Below are 22,826 nucleotides of genomic sequence, written 5' to 3' on the forward strand. Positions count from 1 at the left end.
AGCAGCTGGCAAACAGCCACATGGTCTCCCCTCTTCCCCATCAGGACTTAACATTAAATACTAGAACACAGATATGTTTTGCTAGCTTGAAGAAATGTATCAATGCAATACACAGAAAAGTTTTCATTCCTGCAGGAAGCCGAAAAGCCAATCCCCTGGACAGTCAGGAGAAGCACAGTCACTCAGATCTTTGCAGGGCTATGCTCTACAGACACAAACCAGCATTAGCTGGCATCAGCCAGGAGCTCTGTGTCAGTCCCTACCTGTAAAAGTTACTGCCAAGTACCAGAAACAAAAACTTCATCTCTGTCATGCTTCATTAGAGTTGGAGAAGCTCTAAGTCCAGCACCACCAACACATGCACACATACAACATTAAAAAGAAATCCCAAACCAGCACCCCCATGACCTGCCACAGATATTTAGTCTGTTGCACTTACTAACAAAAGGTGACTCATTAAGCAATGGCAATTTGTTACAAGGTCAGGCCCACTCCCAAAGTTACCATGCGGATGAGCCACTAGCTCCTAGCTCTACAGCAATCATGCAGCAGTTCCCAGTACGAGGCCACAGCATCCAGTTACAAATTTGACAGGCAACTGCTTAGGACTGTCTCTACAGAGAAAACAAAACTCCTACCAACATTTAGAATAACTTAGAAACATTTAGAAGCTTGGAACGATTTAGAAATCACTTCACCGCGTGAAGTTTGATGTGAGCCTCCCAAATTGGAAACCAACCCATTCTGTTTCTGCCTCTACACAGAGAGGCTGGCAAGGGTTTAACTAGCCTATACACTCAATTAAAAGCAACGAATTAAAGGAAACAACGGTAATGGTCCCTCAAAGTCACCCTGAAATATACAAATACCAACTTCTGTGTTGTGCCAGCACTTTTTAAGGATTCGGAGATAACATGCACAACACGTACTATGCTTCTTTCCATGCTGAAAAGCTTGGTAATTAGATTGGTGGATACAGCTGAAACTGTATGCCTAATGAGAGTGAACCTAGCAAATCCTCTTTTTCTGCGAAAAAAATATGAGCTGGGTAGCAGAAGAAAGCTCAGTCTGAGCAGAATATGCAACTCCAAACAAGTCAATACAAACCCTCAGACTACAGCATGCAGTTGCACTGCACAGTTGTTCCCTAGCACCTCCAAGAGACAAATTACCAAGCTCTCTTACACACAGAACCGCAGAATCCCATCAGACAACTTCAGTGCATAAGCACAACTCCTTCTCTTTGTTACTGAAGCATTTCCTCTGGACTTGATTTCTAATGATCAATGGTTTAGTATGAACTATTCACTTCCACAGAACACAGAGGTACTCTGAAGCATTGAAGTCTGAAAGGCAAGTCACATGTTGCAGTTTTTCCCTTATTAAGTATAGTGCTCTAATTCTTAAAATGGGATTAGTTCTCTTCCTCAGATTGTGAAGAATAAACCACTGTCTTTTTCTCTTCCAGGATTTATTTTTGGGTGTTGCTTTATGTAACACATTCCTGAAAAATTAACTTACAAAAGATGCAAGACCTTCAGCAATTCAGTGGTGCCAAGCAGTGCTGAGTGCTTTATTTTTTGTGTCACGCGGTTTCCCTGTATTCCTCTTATGTAAAATAGCATGCATTTCACTTTGCAGCTTCATTGAATATTCAACACAACTGAGCCACAAAGAGATGCCTGGGAAGGTAATGTTGCCACTCTCACCACAGCCATGCAGTTACCTGACCCAAGGGCCTGCCTATGACTTCAGCAGAGCTGCATAAATTCAAGTCCACTGAGCATCTGCCTCACTGGATCACAACATCTTTACAAAATTATTAGCATTTGGAACAATTCACCTTCTTTTTCCTCTTGAGAAGACTAAAGTATTATGAAAAATCTAGTATTTGGATCATATTTGAGAGTGTACTTGGTTAAAAATCATCAATAAAAAAAAAATACACATTCGCTTGAAAATAGGTGCTTCTTCTCTTTGCATAAGCTAAACAAATAACCTGCCTTGACAAATAACTGGATGTTTATACCAGTATCAGGGACAAAAGAGAAAGCTGCTAAAAACAGAACTTTTGGAAAGGCTGCAAAAAATGACAGTTGCACACAAAAAAAGGTTAATAACCAAGCTTTAAAGAGTCTTTATTTCTGTAACAAAATCAGATACCAGCACAGCTGTAATTCTAACAGGTAGAAGTAGGAAGGCTATTCCCAGACAATAACAAGTAAGAACATCTCAAGTTGGAAGGGACCAACAAGGATCATCGGCTTCAACTCCCTGCTCCACACAGGACACCTAGAACTAAACCATCTGACTCAGAGCGTCGCCCCAACAATCCTTGAACTCTGTCAGGCTTGGTGCCATGACCACTTCTGTGGGGAGCCTGTTCAGTGACCTACCGCCCTCTCTGTGAAGAACCTTTCCCTAACATCCAGTCTGCACTTCCCCTGACGCAGCTTCATTCCATTCTGTGCCCTGTTGCTGGTCACCAGAGAGAGGAGCTCAGCACTGTCCCCTCCGCAGCCTCCCTTGAGGCAGGTGCAGACCGCGATGACAGCACCTCTCAGCCTCCTCTTCTCCAAGCTGAAAAAAGTGAACTCAGCTGTTCCGGCTCCGAAGTCTCGCCCTTGAGACCTTTCACCATCCTGGTAACCCTCCTCTGGGCACACTGGAGTGCTTTGATGTCGTCCTTATGCTGAGGCCCCCAAACCTGCACCAACAGTCGAGGTGGGGCCACACCACTGTGGTGCACCCCAGCACACCGCTGGCCCCTTTGGCTGCCAGGGCACACTCCTGACTCACTCAGCTTGCCGTCAGCCCAGAACCCCAGGTCTCCTCCTGTGGGGCTGCTCTCCAGAGAGCCTCTGTTTTATGCATTTTAAGAACTCAGAGAACTGAAGAAACTAATCTGTTCTGACAAGCTCTGCATTATATCTGACTGAGTCATTCTTTGCAAATTCATGAGCTGAAAAATGTAGCCCTTTACCTTACTCATATTTGTTGTGACACAGGCCTGATTTTTATGTTTTTCTTATTTATAAGGATTATATGAATAGTCTAGATGGACTATTTTAAATCAATGGATTATTTAGACACTGTTCACTTTAATTGCTGTTCATCACTTGTGATCTGTGGTTAATTAATTACTTGAGTGTTTAAGCATTGTTTCTGTATTCTGACTGGATGCCTGAAACTTCTGAGAACAGGAAAATACTTCATCAACAGGCAACATAAGTCACCTTATGCCAAGATCCACGCAGTAAACAATGAGCAGCCAACACTCCTCAGAAGTATTCCCAAACCAGCTTTGGGGATTTTTTAGCATGATTTCTCAAAAGCAGTAAACTGACACAGGACTGAGCTCAGTACAGTGATATACACCCCCACCACCAGGTGACGAAAAATAAAAATCATCAGCCCTCCAAGTTCCAAGCATGCAAGCCTGGCGGGATCAGAAAGGGTAACATTGCTCACTAGAGGGCAGCAGGAAACAAACCAAAACCAGTACAAATCCACCGATTCCCACAACAGCAGCCGTGCTCTTCATCAAGGCCAAGGCAGTAAAGCACAGGTCACCTGCCTTAAAAAAACAATTAGTTCTCACTGTGTTTGGGATCACGCTTCAAACTGAGGTGGGTTTGCAAGTAGGAGAGCATGTTCACTTTCTGCAATTGAAGGAGACCGTAACAGCACAAATCACCTTGGTAGAGCACCCTCCCCTTCACCTCCTCATTGAGCCAAAAAGTAAAATATTCTTAAGGTGATCTTTTTGGTACTATCAAAAGTTTCAGTACCTAACCACAGCTGCCTGGAGTGCAAGTACAAGTCCTTTTTAGCTCAGCTTTGGCTCAGTCTGAAATATCATGCATGTTCTGGATTTACAAAATTACATAGACCTCTTAAATAAGACTATATATAAAGGTCTTTAGCCTTCAGGTTGTCTTCAGTATGGCCAGACAAAAAGCCACTTTGGAAATTCTGCAACTTTTGGTAGCAGTGGTAGCTCAGACAGCCAAGGTATAATTTCTATACACTGAGTTCAGGGCTAAATTGAATCTCCAAGTGCCCACCAAGCACCACCTCTGAAAGGTTGTGGCTGACATGGTAAGTACAGCCTGTACCCTTCATTTTCAGCTTCTACGCCAGCACTTGTTCACAACTCCCATACAGAAAATGTACGAACCACGCCAGGCTTCTTCAGTAAACATGACCCATTTCTGCACAAGAGATTAAGCAACTCTTGACAGCCAAGCGGACGTGGTAAACAGCAAAAAGCATTTAAGGACAAGCCAGAACACATGCACCAACATTAGCGTGACTCTGCAGTTGCTAATAAAAGACATAGCGACCCACTGCAAAATTGTATGTATGTAAATTCACTGGGTATGTGTAGCATTTTCTTCAGCAGAATCCCAATTGCCTATAGAACTGAAAGCTGTGTTAACAGGCTAGAAATCTCAGCTTTGTTTAACATAAATGCTTGGTTGACTGAAAATCCAGAAAGTGCCTGCAACAGTCCAAAAATTGTGATAGCTTTTATCTTTAAACTGGGTTAACCTTGTGATCAGATGTCCTCTTGATTTGAGCGGCATTGTCAGCAGCAGTGCCATAGCCCAGACTCATCGCTTTGCCTGCAGCCAGTGAGTCTCCACTGAAATGGTTTGGCTCCATCTCCCACAAGTTCTCACAACTTGTTCAAATGGGCTATTTTTGAAGAAAGTCTACAAAATCCACAACTGATCAAAAAGAACCTACAGCCTGGGTCCCCACAAGGGAAAAGCAATTAATACTCTAACACTACTTTTTCCAGAAATTACTGTTCTGGAAAGACTGTAACCGCATATGAAAGACTGGACACATTGCACACTGCTGCACCTTGGCATATACCTGTCTTGCTTCCAGAAAGAGCAGCTGTCCCCATCTCATCCACACAAATATTCACGTGGCTGCCCAGCAAGTTTCCTGGGCCAGTTCCCTGAGCTGACTCTCACGTGGCCACCCGGGTACCAGTGCTAAGGATGGAGTAGGAATAAAGAGGCACGATCGGGGGCAGCCTGGGACTCTTGCTGCATTAGAGAGGTCAAGGCAGTCCATGGAAAATAACCAAAGGTAAGCCTGGGCTCAAACCTGAAGCAAACTGCAGGAACACAAAGAGTGCCTTTGGAAAGGCAACTAAAGGTTGAACACCTCTATCCTTCCAAACTGGCTTGTGTTACTGAATTCTTTTTAAAAGCTAGCCAGCTTTTAGATACACACAGGCCTCTCCAATAACACAGTGAACTCTGTCTTCCTTCACCACCCCATCTCTCCACCATCATCCTTCCTCTGCTACTGCCATTCTTCATTTTCTTTGTTCCTGTGACACTGTTTTCTGTGTACCTTCTCTTCCACTGGGGGACTCTGTCTACCCATCCATTCTCCTAAGGACACAGCTTTTTAACTACTTTTCATTACAAAGACTAAGCGATTAAGGGAGAAACTACAGGACAAACAAGGAGACCCACCCTCCCAAGATTGCTAGCCCCATGGAATGACCACGAAGACAAATGCGGCTGAGCTCTGCCATGCTTCAGACGGGCATGGTGCCATGGCCCAGCTCAACGCTGCCTCCAAGCTTGGCAGAATCACTCCAGGGCTGCACTGGCAAATCCAGCTCTGCCAGAACACAGATCACAGCCAGAGCCCAGGACCCTGCCTGCTCCAATCCGTAGAGCACATCTGTAACCTATTTTCTAACCCATTCTTAGGCAACAACTTTTCCCGGCCAAGCCTATGTTTCTGCTGTCCCTGGTATGCTCTGGTTCAGTGCCCTACAAGAAAAAGCAACGTTGCCAGTGCCTTACTTGATCGGAAACAGCCTTTACTAGCTGCCCTTCAAACACAGATCCAAATAATTTAAGGCCTTCCCACACACACACCTGAGCGCTGCCAAGAAAGAACTTTTGCTGGCAACTTTTCTTAATCCAGAGGAAGTAGTAAGGTGCTGCTGCAGCATTGTGCAGCCGAGTGATGCAGATTAGAAACACTATAAACGAATAATGATTTTTTAAATTATTTTCCAGTATGGAGTAAACAAAAAAAAGGAAGCATACTGAAAGGTTCACTGATCCAAATTAATTTTCTCAGTCTGTCACCACTTAAACCCTTGAATTCACTATGACAATAAGCTAAAAGTATGCATGTCTGTTGCAATAGCAGAACCCTCACTCCCGCACAGACTGTAAACCCACTTATTTATACATAACTTAGACATTTAGTAGTATTCCCACAGGACTACTGTTTTCTTGCCTAGGGATGCCTGTTTTCATGGCTAATGGGTACTATCTCCTGCTATTACAAGTGACAGAGCCTCTCTAGGCTAAGACCTATTACTAGTGACTCAGGTACCGGGAATACCTCCATATCCATTTCCGACTACTGAGGCTCGAATGACATGGTATTTTAGTTAGTCTCAGGCCACTTCATGTGGCAGATGTCAGAAAACACAGCTTGTCCTGTCAGTCTGCTTCTTTCCCAGAGATGTCACATTCCCAGAGACCTAACGCCCTTTTGGAAATGCTTTTGAATCACTAGGGAAGATCCTCACCCCTAACAAAAATCTTTCAAGTTTCATGAGAACACTCATCATGCATCCTGCACAAGCCCCAGGACGCAATCTTCTGGTAATACTGTGGGGTGCAAGCTATAGCCACCCCGCTCTCCTAAATTATCTTGTATCACAGCAGCAGTTTACAATGTCTCATGAGAAAACAAACAAGCACAGGAGCTTCCTTTGCCAAGATACCTTTGACAGAACTTGCTTGTCCAAGAACACCTGACACAGGCACTGTTTTTAAAACTGTCCTCCTGCCTCCTCTGCCACACTGACCAAACTCAATGGCTTAGAAAGAGAGTTTAAGCGAGTACGTATATTGGTTTGATGCTGTTAAATGGAGAAAGGAACCAGGAAGTTCAGAGCCTGAATTGGGTCTGATGTGATACTTGGTTATTTCACTCGCAGGAGTAAGGAACCGCTTTACATTATGCATCCCACAGTTACTGCCAAGTGGTTTCATTTGCGAGGGCTCTCTAAAATAAGCGAAGAAGGAGAGGGTTCATAGGCCTGATCTGCCCTCCCAGCCACCTGAAATCCCCACTGACACCAGAGGGTATTGGAGACAGCAAGGAGGCAGGACCTCGGCCTCTCAGCTTACCTTGGTACTGAGGTTCAGCTACATACTTCACACATGCACAGTAAACCACTTGCCCAATGCTGTCATTTCAGTTTAGAGCTGCCTGTCTTCACTTCCACATACGTCACTGCTGCTATGCCTCAGACCAGTCTTACGACTGCTGAGCAGTCATGCACTTCTGTGTATCCCATTCATCAGACCAATCAAGCTCAGTTGCCCTGAGCCACACTAAATGGCGTTTGAGCAACTGAGCTACCATTACACACATTGCAGGAACCGCCTCACAGCTCCCAGAATTTATTCCTACCTGCCTGTGACACAGGACTTGTGAAATCTGAGTAGACAAATGCTTTTCCAGCCTTTGAAGTTAGAGGAACTTCCCCATCCTCCTCTCCCACGACAGCGGGAAAAGCTTGCTCAGTACATTCCTTGCAGTGGTGGTCAGCACTCAGGCACAAAAAATAAAGCAAAACCTCAAACCAGATACACTATTCCTCTAACGGCAAATGGATCATGGAATGTGATATGTGTCATGGTTTAAACTAGAGGTTACAGTAGAAGATCTGCATTATTAGTAACATAAGACACGTGACTTCCTGGTCTGCACAGGAAAACCAAAGCAAGGATTGGTTTGTGGATGTCATTACAGTTCTGGATGTCCCACAATTAGAGGTTAAGACAACTGCACAGACAAGTAGTCAACATCGACAGAGCTAGATCAGTTGGTAGATCCCCATGCTTACCTGTTTAGCATGCAAAACAGTGGAATTGCGACCAAAAAACTCACACAACAAATTCCAAGTTCCTACTTCTTGGAACCAGGCTGAAGTAAACCACCCAGTGCCAGAGGAAGAAAAGGAGCCAAACTCTAATTTTACACTACTTGAGACTCCAAAGCAACCAGAAATGTCATCACTGACATTTCACCTGCGCAGGTGCCTCGACAAACTTATCTCCACACGTTATTTGCTGATCAGATTTTATTTTCCCCCCACAATATTAAATATAATTACTACAACCTTCAGTCCAGCCAGTATGAATATATGGCAAGAAGTGTCATTGGGCCCATGCATTTCAATTTCAGACTTCCTGCCATGTATTTACACTGACCGGGCTGAGGGATGTAGTAATCAGAATGTGCCAGCTATCCCTTTATCTTTCCAATACACCATTACTCCTAAGAATACGGAGTAGTGGTCGACCTAAAATGCCACTTCTGCAGGAATCAGTCCTCCTTCAAGTGAGGAAACGGCTGTCTCCCAAGAGCTGAACTGAAGCAGATCTCTTCACACAGGCCATTAGCACAAGCAAACATTCACTGTTACAGTTCTAAAGTAAAGGAATACAGAGGCCACATCCCTAGCTCATGCTTGGGAGATACATGATGAGCACATGAAGAACATAAGGAAAAGTTTAAAAACATTTTTTACTGACTATGGCAATTTGAGACAGTATTTCCTACTAAAGTCTGGTGGATTGCTCTGTGGGTTAGTTCAAGTAACTCTCTTCCTCTGAGAACACACTAAACAGGAAGAAACAGCGTTGTCAAAACATTAGCAGCTGATGGTATCCTCTTAGTTCCTGGGCCTCATCGATTCAGTTCACACGGAATCTGTGAAGCTGGAACAGACCGTAGCTCTGGTAAACTGTGCTTTAAGACATGCAGATGCACCAGCATCAGGCTGTGGTTACTCAGTCAAATGACACACTGCCTAAATAGATAATGCACTGGCTAAAGAAAAAGAGCATGTAAAGAGGCAGAAGCTTTTACCTGTGGGTGGAGAGGGAAAAGTATCCACAGAAAGGAAAAGCTCTTCACTGTTTTCAGAGCTGTGTGAAGGCAGAAAGCACTCTGCTAGATCACAAACAAAGGGTAGGTCCAATACTGTGCTCTCCTCTGAGTTATGACTTGGTGGCATCTCCTTTCCTTCCATGGTCCCACTGCAGAGACACAAATGTAACTGAGCTGAGTTTTTAGAGCATGAAAAACTAAGCAGAAGTTAACACAAATGATCTGACATTTTTGCACTGCTTTATGAGCTGAGAGAAGCTGTTCTAGCATACTTTTACTTCACTTAAGAAAGTAAGAGGAAATTTAAAGGTGTAAAGGAAGAACAACAGCAAAACTCATAGACAACAGGCCTCAGCCCTAAGCAAGATAACTAGAAGTCCACAAGAAATCTAGATTTCTTAGAGACTTCCCAGAAGTACAGATTCAGGCCCCACAACCAGAAAGCTATGAAGTATATTCCCTTCAAGGTATATTATGTGTGCAATTTGAAAGGAAACATGTTCTACAGGGTCCCTTTCTACCAAAGCTTCTAGAAGTCACAAGTTAAACCCCTTTCTCCTGGCTCTGTTCATGAAGTTCATCATGCTCACTAGCAGAAGGAAGAAGCATCTTGGTAATTTGGTAATCTCAGTCTCACAGGGATGGCAAGGATTTCCTGTGTGGGCAGCTGTGTTCTATACCCTGTGCACAGCACCCTGGTAAGCTGCGGTTGAAGCATCCCCATATCCTGACATCCTTCTCTTGAGCTCCCTCAACCAATCCACCACTGCTGAGGGCAGGAACACACAGCAGGGTGGATAGCAGGACAGTGCTGGTGCCACTCAGCTAAACATCTAGGGCCACAGTGGATGGGCAACTCTTTTGGAGAACATGAAACCGAAGTGTTCCAGTCCTACAGCTTCAAGCACAGCCACACAAGTGTCTGGGGCAGAAGAGGAGTGAAAGGCACAAACCTGGGGGGGCAGGAGCTCACAGAAGGACAGATGGAGAGAGCAAACAGGAATCCACGGGCTGAAGCATGATTAGCACTCACTCAGTAACAGGGGTTCTCAAGAAAAGCCATCTGCAAGAAAAGATGCAGAAGAGCCCCAAACACTCTTAATTTTCCCCCGATACCTCAGCCACTAGCTTTTAGTCACCCTGCACAACCCCTTGTGATGCAGCTGAGACTCTCCCCAACAGTAAAGGCTCCGGGCAGAGCGCTGCTGTACACCAGCTCACACCTCCAGCAACACCAGTGAAGGAACACCAGGCTGACCCACTCCTTACTGCAAGGCCTTACGCCAAAAAGACTTTCAAGCAGGAGCTTCACTTCAACACCCACCACGCACTGATGGAGACGGAGTGGGGTAAATGTGAGCTGACATCTTTTCTTCCCTCATTCAAGTAACAGATTTAAGCTTTTCATAAAAAAAAAAACATGGACAGAACAAGAGTGTTTCTTGTGAAATGTGAATTTAGTCCCCAGCTCTTAACAGAGAATCCAGGAGCTTTTGTGCAAGTTTATTCCTTCAACGGTTTTGCCTACTTATATGCAATAAAAAAAAGCAGATTATGGCTGCCCCCTCCACCAGCTCTATCCTTCTGCTATTTCGGTAAAGAGTGGTAGGAGAGGAACCAGATGGAGTGGTTGGGCAACGGCTTGGGACCTTGCAGGCTCACATGTATTTCCTCTTCTGTAAAAGGAAGAAGGCAATACACTCTTATCTCAGGGGTACTATCAGTGAGGAATGTCACAGTCCCAGGGGCCAAAGGAAACCCTAGAAGGGATTAATACTGAAAAATGAAGTAAATACCCCCATGCAGATTGTTTTTTAAGTCAACACCATTCTTTAGGTGCTTCTGTCTTGAGTAAACTTGTAGCTAAGATGCACCTCTGGCCTCTTCACAATGCTAACTCACTAATGAGCAGAGTGGAGATGTTGGCTGTGAGACCAGCTGCTTTGCCTCAGAGTGACAAGCAAGGTCAATGCATTCACAGAAAGCTTCCAGGAAAAGCAGAGTGGAAGGTTAAAACCAAAACAAAGTACAAAACCCTCTGCTCCCCAACAGTCACTGCAGGGGGAAGCTCCTCCTCCATTGCTTTTCATGTCCCAAAACACAAATGATCTGTGAGTAAGGAACACAGTGAAGGAGAAACTTTCCTCAAATACTGTTTTCATGATTTCTGCTACTTTTTAAGTACACGGATATTTTAAAGAACAAAAATGCCTATTTCAGTCCTTGGTCTGGAAAAAAACCCCAAAGACCATACCAAAACCCCAACCAAACCTATCCCACCAAGAGCAAATGGGAGATTATAGCAAGAGGAGCTGCTGATGTGGTATCACAGCAGCTTAAGGCTGTCATTGATATGGGCTGCTGTGATCCTGGCCATCTCTGCCAGCTGCCTGTGCTGGCCTCCTTCCTCATATTGCCTTGACAGGGCTAACAACATGTGCAGCCATGTGATGAATCAAATATTCCCTTGGAACAGCTCCCTCTAGTCCTCCTAAGTCAAGTATGTGGCAGTCCTGTTCCCAGAACTGATGGCAAGACTTTTTTGTGAGGATAAGCAAGACATGAGCTCAGCCCTGAGCCTTCAGGCATATGAAAGAGCCACACTTGCTGCCATACCTGGGAACCGCACGGATGCTGAAGCAGTCCCCTTGGACAGAGTCCAGGAGCAAACAGTCTGTTCCTGTTTCAGGATCCTCTCCTTCTTCCTTCATGGTTTGTTAGTCCCAGCCTGCTGGAATGAAACAAACAGGTCACTTACATGCTTCACATCAGCTGATCTGGCTGACGGACGGTGTGACCTTTCAAAGCACATATGCCAATCGTCAACAGTCTGTCATTCATCACATATACTGGTGTTTGTTGGGTCTGGCACAGAGAAAAGCTTTTTTCTAGGAATCTGAAACAGCACATCTAGTAATGCCCTTGAATCTTTTGACAGCAATGAAGACCTCCTGCAAAGGGGTGGGTACACTAGAAATAAACCCAAGATTTTCTTCAGAAGAAGCTGTCAGGTGGGCTGTTTACTCAAAACCTATAAAGGAAAGAAGCCAGTAATAGCTGGCATCCTTCACTCCCTCTTGTGGACGAGCAGGTATTCCCCCAACAGGTTTATCTAGCCATCCTTTGACGCCAGCACTGATAGCCTGTGCTGTCAAACCTTGACCAGGAAATGTGTGGTAAGGCAGCCCGGCATGTGGAGCAAGCCACAGGCCCACGAAACCCAAATCCTGTTCCCCACCCTCTGCCATTACCTCACTATTTTCAGTGAGCAACCAGGACACATATTTTTGGAAGGAAACCGGATTTTCCTCTGGGTCACCCTTGACCACTGGCACTGCGCTGCTCCCAGGAACCCCCAAACGCCTGCTGGGTGACGTGCAACCACCATGGTGGCGGGTGTTGGGTGTTGGCCTTACCGGCTGCTTTTGTGGGGCTGCTGGAGAGAGGGTTCTCTTCCTCCCGGTCCCGTTTCCCTTTCCTGCAGGCAGAGACAGACATTATTTCAACAACCGCTTGCAAAAGGAAACAGAAAAACCATGGGGCAGCCCCCACAGGCCTGGTGCCAGGCAGGCCCCTCCACAGCCCCGCGCCTCGCCTCATCCGCACTGCCACTTCCTGAGGAGAAAAGCGGCTGCAGCGCCCGGGCCCCCCTCAGGGTCGCCCAGGCCCCCTCAGGCTCGCCCGGGCCCCTCAGGCCCGACCAGGCCCCTCAGGCCCGCCGCCGCGCTGCCGGCCGGGAGACCCGGGCCCCGGGCAGGGCCTTCCCGCGGCGCATCTGCCGGCCCCTGCCGGCGGGGGGCGAGGGAGCGCGGGCGGAGCCGTGCGGGCTACGGGCGGCCGCGGCGGGCCCGGGCCAGGCGCTGCGGGGCCGGGGAGGGGGGCGCGGGCACCGCGCTGGCACGGACCCAGCCATGGCCCCGCCGGCCAGAGCGTCTGCGCGGGCGGCGGGTCCACCCCGGCAGCGGCCGGCAGCCGCGGGGTGTGCGGAGAGACGCGAGGAGGAAAACACAAATACCGGAGGGCCGCGGGATGGCAGAGCTGCCTCTAGCCCGGCTTTCCTCCGGGCGCGTTAACGCCGTGTCACTTCCCCGGGTTCCGAGGGGGGCGCTGTGTGGAGCGCCGGGCGCGGCGGCCCCGGCCCGAGGCCCGGCGCGGCGGCGGGCACAGGGCTGCGCCGGGTCCGCCGGCTGCAAACCGCATAGTGCGGCTTGGAGGGAAGATAACCCCTGTTCCCAGGTGGGAGGTGAGCAGGTGGGTGGGCTGCAGGCGCACAGAGCTGTGCAGGGCAGGGCAACGCGGGCGGTGTGCGCAGCGGGGTGCCCGCGCCGTCCTGCTGGGCACCGGCCCCGGGGTGTGCCCCTCCACCGCGGCACCGGGCGGCGGGCGCGCTCTGCCTGCAGCCCACCGTGTGCAGGGCATCGCGGCCCGGCCCTCGCTCTGAGCTGCTGGAGGGCACGCGTTCCGTATGCGTGTTCAGGGCGTCTCGTGTTCCGTACACACGTTCAGGGCATCGCACGTTCCATATGCATGTTCAGGGCATTGCGTGTTCCGTACACGTGTTTAGGGCATCACATGTTTTGTGCGCATGTTCAGGGTGTCGGCCGCTCACACGTAGGGCAGGATACACGTGTCTCAGTTCTAATGCAAAGCAGCACTGACCCTCAGAGAGCACTGCTGGTTCTTATGAACTCCACATGCTCCCCCACCGGGGTTTGCCCTCTCTCAGGGGGCTATTTGAGTCAGAGGTCACGGTCTCCCATTCCCACAATTACCTTTATCCTACTTTCAACCAGTTTTCTGTCAGTGGCAACACTTCATTAACTTGTGGCCTCCTCCTGCAGTGAAAACTTCCTCACTCAGAGGCTTCTTTCTGCATAACTTCAGGCAGGGGTGTTCTTTTCCCCATCCATTCTTAGTTTCCCATCCTTCCTGAGGCTGACTTCCTCGATTAGAAGTCCCTGCATTCATCACTTTTAACAACTTTAGAGAGTCCACTTGGCCTAAGCTTTGTGCTCAGATTTGTTTAAAATACAGCTAAGTAACATGGCACCAAGGAGTTTAATGGGCAGCACGATGAAAGCATCACAAATCCTGCTGGGAAGTAGGATACAAACTGCGCTGAATTTGGGGCATACCCATTGCCTAGGCACGTGGCACACATGCTGCAACAGCAGCAGCAGGCACGGTGACAAGGACCCCAGGGCGGCAGCCATGGCACAGACATCCTGACCCTCCTCATAGGGGTGCAGCGAGTGCTCCGGGACACGCCAGAGCTTTCCCAGCAAAGAGAATATAGCGCAGTGCTGCTGCCAAGCATGGCACAGCCAGCCGTGCCGGGGCAGCGGCGGCTGGGGGCAGCCCCTCTCTGTCGGGCGAGCAGCCGGGGAGGAGGGCTGCCGGCCGGCCGCTGGGCAGGCTGCTGCCAGTCGGGAGCTGGCTGCGCTCCCTGGCACGCATGCTGCTGCTGAGACTGGGAGAGAGCTAGTCGTTTTTTCCAAGAGCCTTGGGACTGCAAAAGTACTGGTGGCAAATTATTGTGTTTAGAAGGAAGTCATTAAAAGGAAGAAAATAAATTTGAAGTCCTGTGGAAGCCAAGAGGGCTTCATTTTTCTCCCAGGTGAGCTGGCTCAAGCTGGGAAAGGTTCCCACAGGGAGGGCCTTTGAGTCTGCTTTTCAGGCGCAGCAGCTACGCCTCTGCCTTGCATTTACAGCCTCCCTCAAGCCAGGCCTGGGCTTTTGGGATCACCAAGCATGTGGAGATGCGAACCTGGCTACCTCCTGGGCTGTAACTAATCCCAGACACTGCTCTAGTGCCAGGCTACCTCTTGCCATTCACTGCCTGTCCCCAAGAACTACCCACCCCTCTGGGGAGTGGGATGGCACCTTTTCTACAGGCTGGAAGGCAGCACCACAGCGCTTCATTTCGCTCCAGGGAGTGGGGCTAGGGAATGCAAAACATCAGCAGAATTGCTTTATTTAGCTATGGAAGCACATGCGATATTACAGCGCCCAGAAACCAGTCATCTCTGTGATTTCATCCCACCAGATAATCTGGAGCCTTTCCCATTAGAAAAGCTCCGGCAGTGGGGAATACCACTGGTAGGTACTGCTGGGTCCTGGAAAAGCAACAAGCTCCAGTAAGCAGAATTGACAAGGAAGCCATAGGGCTTATTAACAAACACCTACAGCTTACCAGTTTCTATTTGTCATATTAGGTGGACAACCAGATCTTTGTTTCATTTTCCGCCTCTCCCTCACCAGAAGGGAGAGGTCCTGTGCCTGCCTCATAAAGCCGTGCACTCCCCCAGTCCCCCTGCCACTGTAATCTACATTCTTTACCTTTATTCCTTATGGACTGCATTATCAGCAAAGAGATTACATTTGCCTACATTGTGTAGTGCAAGACTATAAGTGTGTGCTGTGCTCCTTCTTTTTATCAGCATGTTAAAGTTAGCACATGATAAAACTATGCTAGCAGCCATGTCTGAAGTTGGTTAAAGAAGAAGATACACAAGAGCCAGGAAACACAGAATAAAACCCCACACTTGACATTTACCAAAGATCAGACTACTGAGGGTCACACATGGGGAAAAGGAAATACACTTTCTGACTATTGCAGCTCTGTCACAATGTCAGTTTTCAGAGTGTTGACAGTCTCAAGACCAGAGTCTTAAGCTGTACAATTTCATGTCATTGAAGCTAATGGATATCTGCCAACTTACCATCTTAAAAACGTAACAATAACATGAAGAAAAAAGTCTGTCTTCATAAACAGCAGAACTAGCAAGTTCATGTCTTTTCAGTCCTTTCCCACTGTCACACCACAGGGCAGCAACTCTGTCTACTCACTTCCTCCTTTCACAACAGCTACAAGTGAATTTAGTACATGAAAACAAAGTAACAGCTGAATAGCCTCTGCTCCACAGGAAGTGCCCAGGGCAGAAGAGATGCTGAGGAGACACAAACAAGATTGATTTTCTCACTGTTGATACAAAAAATTTTCTGTTGTTTAATAGAAATTATTAAATCAAAGTTTGTAGTCTGCATACTTTGAGTGTTTTGAGTTCACTCCCCACAATGAACTAGCCCCTTTTCTCAAAACTGAAAGCAAGCAAGAAAATCCATATATTTAAATTATTATTCACATGCATTTCACTTCCTAGCTCTAGAGGCTGTTACTAAAACGGATGGAGGTTCAGGCTGTACTGGATTCCCATTCTGAAGTTCCCCTCAAGCCCTGCAGACAGTGCTTTAGCAGCCTTTGCTCTGGAAAAAACCTCTTGCAGTTACACCAGGAATGAGTGTTTTCAGGCTTCAGGTGAGCCACTGTGAGAAACAGCTCTTCAAACCCATGAGATGAGAAACTGCAACTGGCAACTCATCTCCACTCCTTCCAGACCACTGAGGTTTGCTGGTGGCACTGCAGACAGCAAAGGGTAGAGGAAGGCTGGAAGGAAAGCTCTCTTCTCCCACCCCACCGCCCCACACAAGGTGAGACACCTGGCATTCTCACTTAACTTTTTGCATGATCATCGTCCCTTCAACCTACAGCTGTGTCCTTTGTGTGCACACCATAGTTCAGCATGGAAAGTGCAGCTCATCTGCAGAGGCAAGAGACTTAAAAGCTGCATTATGACAGCAGACACACAAGGAGCGTCTCCAGACTCCCTGGTTGAGGTGTGTTATCCATCCTGATTCCTACCAAGGCTGGACCTGGGTTAGCACAATTGAGGGAATACACTTGCTTACTTGGAAAAAAATCCCAAACCATACCTATGCAACCCCCCAAAAAAGCGTTTGGTTGCCCTAAACCTCACTGATTTATTCAGATTTATTAGCTGGTCAGATGAAAGGTATTACTAGTCCTTCCAGACGTGCTGCAGTTAAGTCTCCAGGACCACACAAAAAGACATTGTGTGTTTCATGTTTTGCCACTTCAAAGGCAATCGTTCAAACCAGCAAACCTCCCTCTAAAGGGTCAGTTCCACTTAAGTTGAAATAGCCCTCCTTGTCATTACTATCTCCAGACAGAGGTAACGCGGGGCTAACGCCTTGCAGAGTTTGGACTGAACTATCACAGAGCACTTACCACTGATTCAGGTTCCTGGCTAACATGAAGGTCAACGTATAAGCTGTCCTACTTGTCTTTCTCATGCTTAGTCAAGTAGGCATCTCCAAGTTACCCCAACCCTGTAAGCTCTGCCCTGGTAACTGTGTTTCTCCTCAAGACAGGTTAAGGTTGCGAACAGCCAGCAGTCATCTGCATTACAAAGGGTGGATCAGCCAGGCATCCAAAAAATTCTTGGTTTTCTCCTTCCTGGCTATAAGACAAGTAATGCTTTTTGCTTCCTCTTTCATTAACTAGGAGTTTAAGCCTTTCACTTGCTGCAATCAGCACCCTACGGTACAGGAAGTTTAAAAGACCAAATGTTATTTCTGCTGTACCACATGCCAGTAAATTGCCTTTCCCCCCCACCCCCTCCCATGAAGCTGTTGCTGTGGGTCTGCCAGCAGTATCTGACTTTTTAAGGTGCTACTTCTAAACTTTACATGAAATCATGGTAGCCAGTTCATGTATTAATAACAGGCCTAAGAATTTTGTGATTTCAGGAGGAAGTTTCTCTCCAAAAAGTAGTTTTCTGTTGTAAAGGCTTGAAAATGTGAATGTTGGGGACCAGCAGGAGCCAATTTTTTTTCTTACAGCCCTGTCCAAATCGTGCCTCTCTCCTTTGAGAGCCTTTGCTGGAGTGGGCACAGAATGGCTCCTACCCTTCTGACTGATATTACCTCTCTTCTTTTTTGGGCTACTCCCTTCGCATCTGCTGCTCCTTGATTCCACTTTGAGGTAAAGTTTTTTAGGCTGCTGACACTATTATTTTTGTTCTGTTTAAGCTTTTAGAACAGTGGATGCAGACGTAGGGTTCCGTGGGGCCTCATTTCCTCCCTACAAAGAGCTTTTCTGCATCAATGCTCACTAACCATAAAACAAAAGCATTATATGATGCAAGGATAGACATGAAGCACACTATAACTTAACTCTCATCTTGCACCTAAGCACAACTTGGGTCTGTCTTAACTAGCATTGTATTTCCTTCTTACAGACTTCCCCTCTTGCAAAGTATTTCTATTTAAGCCTCCACACCCATGCTCTTCCCTTGCATTCCTGCTACCCAGTGATTCTGTACATCCTAATTGCTCTGCCTGTGCCTGTGCCACAGCTGCTGCCCGACGGCAATCCTGCACTTTGCAGCTGTGATGAAGGAAGCACATAGGAAGAGCAGAGGCAGCCTCTCTGTGGGGCAAAATAACCCTTTAAGTATTGATTTAGCCTTTGCCGTTTATTCCCTTTCATTCTTATTTCTACCTTATGAAGCAAGTGATCTACAGTCTCTTCAGCTTCTCTGTCACCGTACATACCAGGCAGCAACTGGACTCCTTTATTTCTGGCAGGGACCGTGTGTCCGAGTTCCCAGTTCTTGTACGCCTGGGATCTGGGATGGAAATTGTTACAGCTGCACCTACATATGTCTATACACACATACATATCCACCAAGGATTTGTCATTTTCTCATGCTGTTGGGCCTTTAGGGAATTTCCAAAAGAAGCTTCCAGCCTCGCTTGAAGTAAATACTCCCAGGAGAACAGGAAATAAAGTCTAGCTTCTTGCCTGGATTTTCCATAGCCTGATACAGTATGGAGGTCCAGCAAGAAGTGTCAATTGCAGTATTCATGCACTTCTCTCCACTATAAGTCCTCTAGGGCTTAAGGGCTGAGCCACCTTTACTGACTTTCTATACTGCTAGGGGTCTCTCCCCTGTCTAGTAACAGACTTACTTTTGTTACAGCAATCACATCAGCTCTGAGGTCATTACCTATCCATCAGATTTAATCAGAGTTCAAAAGTAATTTGAGATGAGCACACCCACATTGGCTTTGTATCTTCTAGAAGCCAGGCTCAAAATAAAGAGAAGAGTCATGTCTTTCATCTAGAAGGCTGGCATCCTGCAAGCGGGGTTATGATGAATGGAGTGAAACTGAAGGCCAGAGAGCATGGCATTATCTGCTCCCCAGCAGTTCTCTCCACTGTATTGCTTCAGGGAGCTTCTCAGAATATCATTTTACTTTAACTGAGTTCTCATTCATAAGGCATAGGATTGACAATGGCTTTGGTATTAATTTCACACAACAATTCTAGGAGAGCATCTTTATAACTTAAAATGGAGGCTCCATTCTGAGCCTGTTCAATGTATCCTGATTTGAGGTGACAGCCTTATTACCTGCCCCATATATTATTTTGGAGTAGTTACACTTTTTCCCATAATTTCTTTTTATGAAGTTACGGCTGCTAAACTCTGGCCCTCTGCTAAGGTCCATTCAAGTCATGCCCGCTTCTAGTGCCTGCATTCTGGCAGAGTCACAGCTGAAGGACTAAAGCCCACCAAAAGCCAGGCGTGTACCAGTGCCCCTACATGAAAGGGGCACTGCTGAGCTCTAACTCTCTGCAGATGTGCTGCTGACAGAAAGTGGCAAGAAAGTGCTCTGAGACCTGTTGGCTTCCAGCTCTTCTCCAGTACTCCACCTGGGCATACTCTTTCCTGAGCTGTGAAATGCTTACAAAGGCCTGCTGGTTTCCCCAGCAGGCCTAGCAGTTACACCATAAGGAAAGCAAAGACTTCTCTCCATTGCTACCCTTTTGCTTTGGGCTATTCAGCAGTAAAAGAGTGGTTTTGCGCCTTCCTCTTCTGAGCTGTCACCAGAGCAGAAGTGCAAAGGAAATTGTGCCCCAGCCTGGAGATGATGAGGGAAGCAAAGCTAAAGCTGTCAGTGATACATTAATGCAAAAACCCATCTTCCCATCTGTCTGTGACAGCCTCCTTGTAAGTGTTCACATGAGCTACCCTGATCCAGCGTGATCAACGCTGAGAGCATACTATTGTGCAATCAACCTACACGACCACCTCAAAACGAACACCAGGCTATCACACCTCCAGCTTCAATCCTCAGAGCTCCAAAAGCTCCCGCTGCTACTGAAAGATTGAAGCCAACTGTGTTTTTTGTTTGAAGAGATTGGAGCCTTGTTGCTGGCTTTAGGCTAGTATTTCTGGTGTCCTGGTTGCATTTATTCATGGCCTGCAATTACTACAGAGATCCCACCCTGTTATACCTTTTGGAGCAGGAAGAGCGGTGCAGCTCCCAGGGCTGGCACATACCCACGGCTGCCTAGCCTGCTTTTCCACTGCCAGTGCTGACACAGCTTGGGAGAGGATTACAAACGTTTTGGACTTGGGCTGAGGCAGGAGAACCCCACAAGACCTCTGCCCTGCTGGAGCACAATTTCATACACCGTGTTCCTGAGTCAGCTGGCGGATGGCCTTGAATTCCTTTGGTAAAAGCATCAGACTAAGACTGCCTTAGGCTCTGCATCTGAACAGATACAGAAGAGACCCTGCCCTCTGGCCTAAGGCTTATATATTGCCTAAAAGCAAAGGTGCATTGCAGATAGAGCGCTGGTCTTTGTCCTTAGTTTCCAGACGTAAGCTCCTTAACTGCTTTACAGAAGAACTCCCTCCCTTATCTGTTATTTTTAGATTAGCTATTTTTAAGAGATTGCCTGATGCCTACTTACTCGGAGGTTTTTTGATGCTCACCATTTCTTGGTACTGAATGCTCTGTTTTATTTGCATTACATTGCATCAGTTTATATTCTACTGACTGGATTACAGACAGTTTGGCCTAAGCAGGCATGGGAACAGAGAGGTCTCATTAAAAACACCAAATTAATGGGGAAAAAAAAAAAAAAAAGAAAAATCAAAGCTGTAGTGACTCAGTCACTGCCTCACTTTACTCTGGGAACAGAGCCGATTCCCTTGGGTGGAGATGTCTTTTCCAAGGGTGCTGCAATCTGCAAGCTCTGGGCCTCTCAGCACTTTTGAAACCAGGGTGCAGTCGACAAGAATTTGGCACGTACCTGCCTCAGGGCTATGTTAGGCTGACAGACAGGCGGATATTCCTTTTGTATTTTCAACTGTAACTTCAAACTTTCAACTTTTCCCCCTAAAAAACAGGGGAGGGGGGAGCAGGGAGAACCCTTTATTCCTCCACAAAAAATCCAAGTTTGCTGATGGAAATCTACCAACTGCAGTGACGTGCTGGACCAGCAGCACCAGCTCCCAGCACCAGCCCTCTCTTCTCAGCATCACACAAGCCACTCACGACTTTCCCTCCTGTCCCTGCTGTCAGTTTCTGATTGCCCCCAGCTCAGGCAGACAGCCCTATTGGACCCTGCTAGGGGCTCCCTGGCTCTGCACAGTCTTGCCTCTGCATGGGCACCTCTTCCGCACCCCGGCCAAGCTCACGCCAACAAAGGCTTGGATGAAGCATGGCTAACTGCAGTGCCTTGCTCCTCTGCCAGGGGAATCTCTGCACCCCTTCTTTATATAAAAAAGGAAACAGAAGTGTGCCCAGACACGGATACAACTGTGGTTTTTAGTAAGGGATCACCTGATCAGGAATGAAAGAGTTTGTCACCCTTTATTTGCCCCAGGAGGGAATCTCAAGTCCTCTGTAACATGGGCTTGCATGTTGTTTTTCTGAAGTTTCCATTAGCTGTCACCAAGTCCCTGATCCCAAGACAGCAACAGGCCAAATGTTTGTTAACATGTTTACCACTTTTTTTGTTTCCCAATCTTGGGGGGAAAAAATATCAGAGCCTGAGCACAGCCTGAAACCTGAGCAGCCTGAGCTGGCTGTGGCTCTGCTTTGATCAGGCCTCCAAAACCAAGGAAGGACAGGCAGCTCTGGGACCTGGCAAGCCGCAGCGTCTCTCCAATAACAGAGAGACGGGGGTGTTAGCGTTTAGAGGCATTAGAAACAACTGGGAAGCAGGATATGTCTGCCTGCTACTTGGCTACCTGAGCATATGTGTTTATGACATACTGTCTTGGCTTGTTGTACAAGCCCACAAAACCCTATCAGGCTGTTACTACCAAGTTTTCCTCCTAATGCAGACAACTGTGATGGATCCCAAGCACTCAAATTCACACAGATCTCCTTTCTAGGTGGAGAAGACAGCAGCCCTTTGCTTCTTCTGCACCACAGTTCTGCCTGGAAGTTACGCAGAGACCAAACCACGCTGCCAGTCACTGCGCCATTGCACTGCGATGCTTTCATACCCCAACTCAGAAGATCAAAGTCAAATGTTTCCAAGTCTCATGATGACTGAACTGAGAAGAAATGCTGAATTTTTGGAATGCAGACATTCTGGAGGAAAGTTTGCACTTTTTCAAGTGGCTATTAGAGTCAACGAACTTCTATACATAATTCATACATATATATATTTTCAACCTGACAAAAGTAAGCTTAGCAGCTTCTTGCTAATGATCTCAAAGCAAAACAGTATACGTTGGGGCTTTCAATGCATGATCACAGCATCAATAATAAATCTCTGTAAGAAAAACACTATTCCCCAACTACACCAAAGAGAAGAACAAAAAGGCTTGCTTATAACCCAGAAACTCCAGCTAGTCCTGTTCTGACCCAGGTTACTCAGGGCTCAGCATCAGAGGGCAGGTGCTGCTCATCACAATTTTTGCCGCAAGTCTGAAAGATTCAAGCCAAGAGTTCATTCCAAATAGCAGCACCAGTACAGACAAGCAAGCCATGAGATTTGTAACACGTATTTGAAGACCAACAAGGAACTAGCCAACTAGTAATTTAAGAGACTAAAGTAACTGCATTTAGGCCTCCAAATCACTACTGAAACTTGTATTTAAACAGAGCATAGGTGTTTTCTATTTTTAATGCAAAAAGCAAGGGCTAGAATGGTTTCTATTACACTATCCATTTTTACTTTTGTACTGTGGTTT

The 22,826-nt window shown here is 47.0% G+C and overlaps 1 protein-coding gene and 1 long non-coding RNA gene across 14 annotated transcripts in view; one reads left to right on the forward strand and one right to left on the reverse strand.

Annotated features, from left to right (window-relative positions):
- CHGB (chromogranin B) overlaps positions 1 to 22,826 on the reverse strand; it is a 112,065-nt gene that overhangs the window by 63,249 nt on the left and 25,990 nt on the right. For 3 of the 13 annotated variants that reach the window (XM_055713205.1, XM_055713208.1, XM_055713203.1), the window contains 3 exons: positions 12,378 to 12,439; positions 11,578 to 11,692; positions 8,941 to 9,110 (listed from right to left, as the gene is read on the reverse strand). In XM_055713205.1, the coding sequence (XP_055569180.1) occupies positions 8,941 to 9,110; positions 11,578 to 11,672 (265 nt within the window). In that variant the 5' untranslated portion in view covers positions 11,673 to 11,692; positions 12,378 to 12,439. Of the gene's footprint in view, positions 1 to 8,940; positions 9,111 to 9,914; positions 10,025 to 11,577; positions 11,693 to 12,377; positions 12,440 to 12,866; positions 13,092 to 15,683; positions 15,703 to 22,826 lie in introns of those variants that run through there. The other 10 variants (XM_055713213.1, XM_055713207.1, XM_055713216.1 and 7 more) reach the window with 9 other exon arrangements.
- Positions 13,081 to 22,809, forward strand: LOC129736315 (uncharacterized). Its single transcript, XR_008732699.1, has 3 exons — positions 13,081 to 13,197; positions 16,125 to 16,452; positions 22,020 to 22,809. It is a non-coding gene; the product is annotated as an uncharacterized LOC129736315 (long non-coding RNA).

Source organism: Falco cherrug, chromosome 6, assembly GCF_023634085.1.
Source record: "Falco cherrug isolate bFalChe1 chromosome 6, bFalChe1.pri, whole genome shotgun sequence".
Taxonomy (NCBI): Eukaryota; Metazoa; Chordata; class Aves; order Falconiformes; family Falconidae; genus Falco; species Falco cherrug.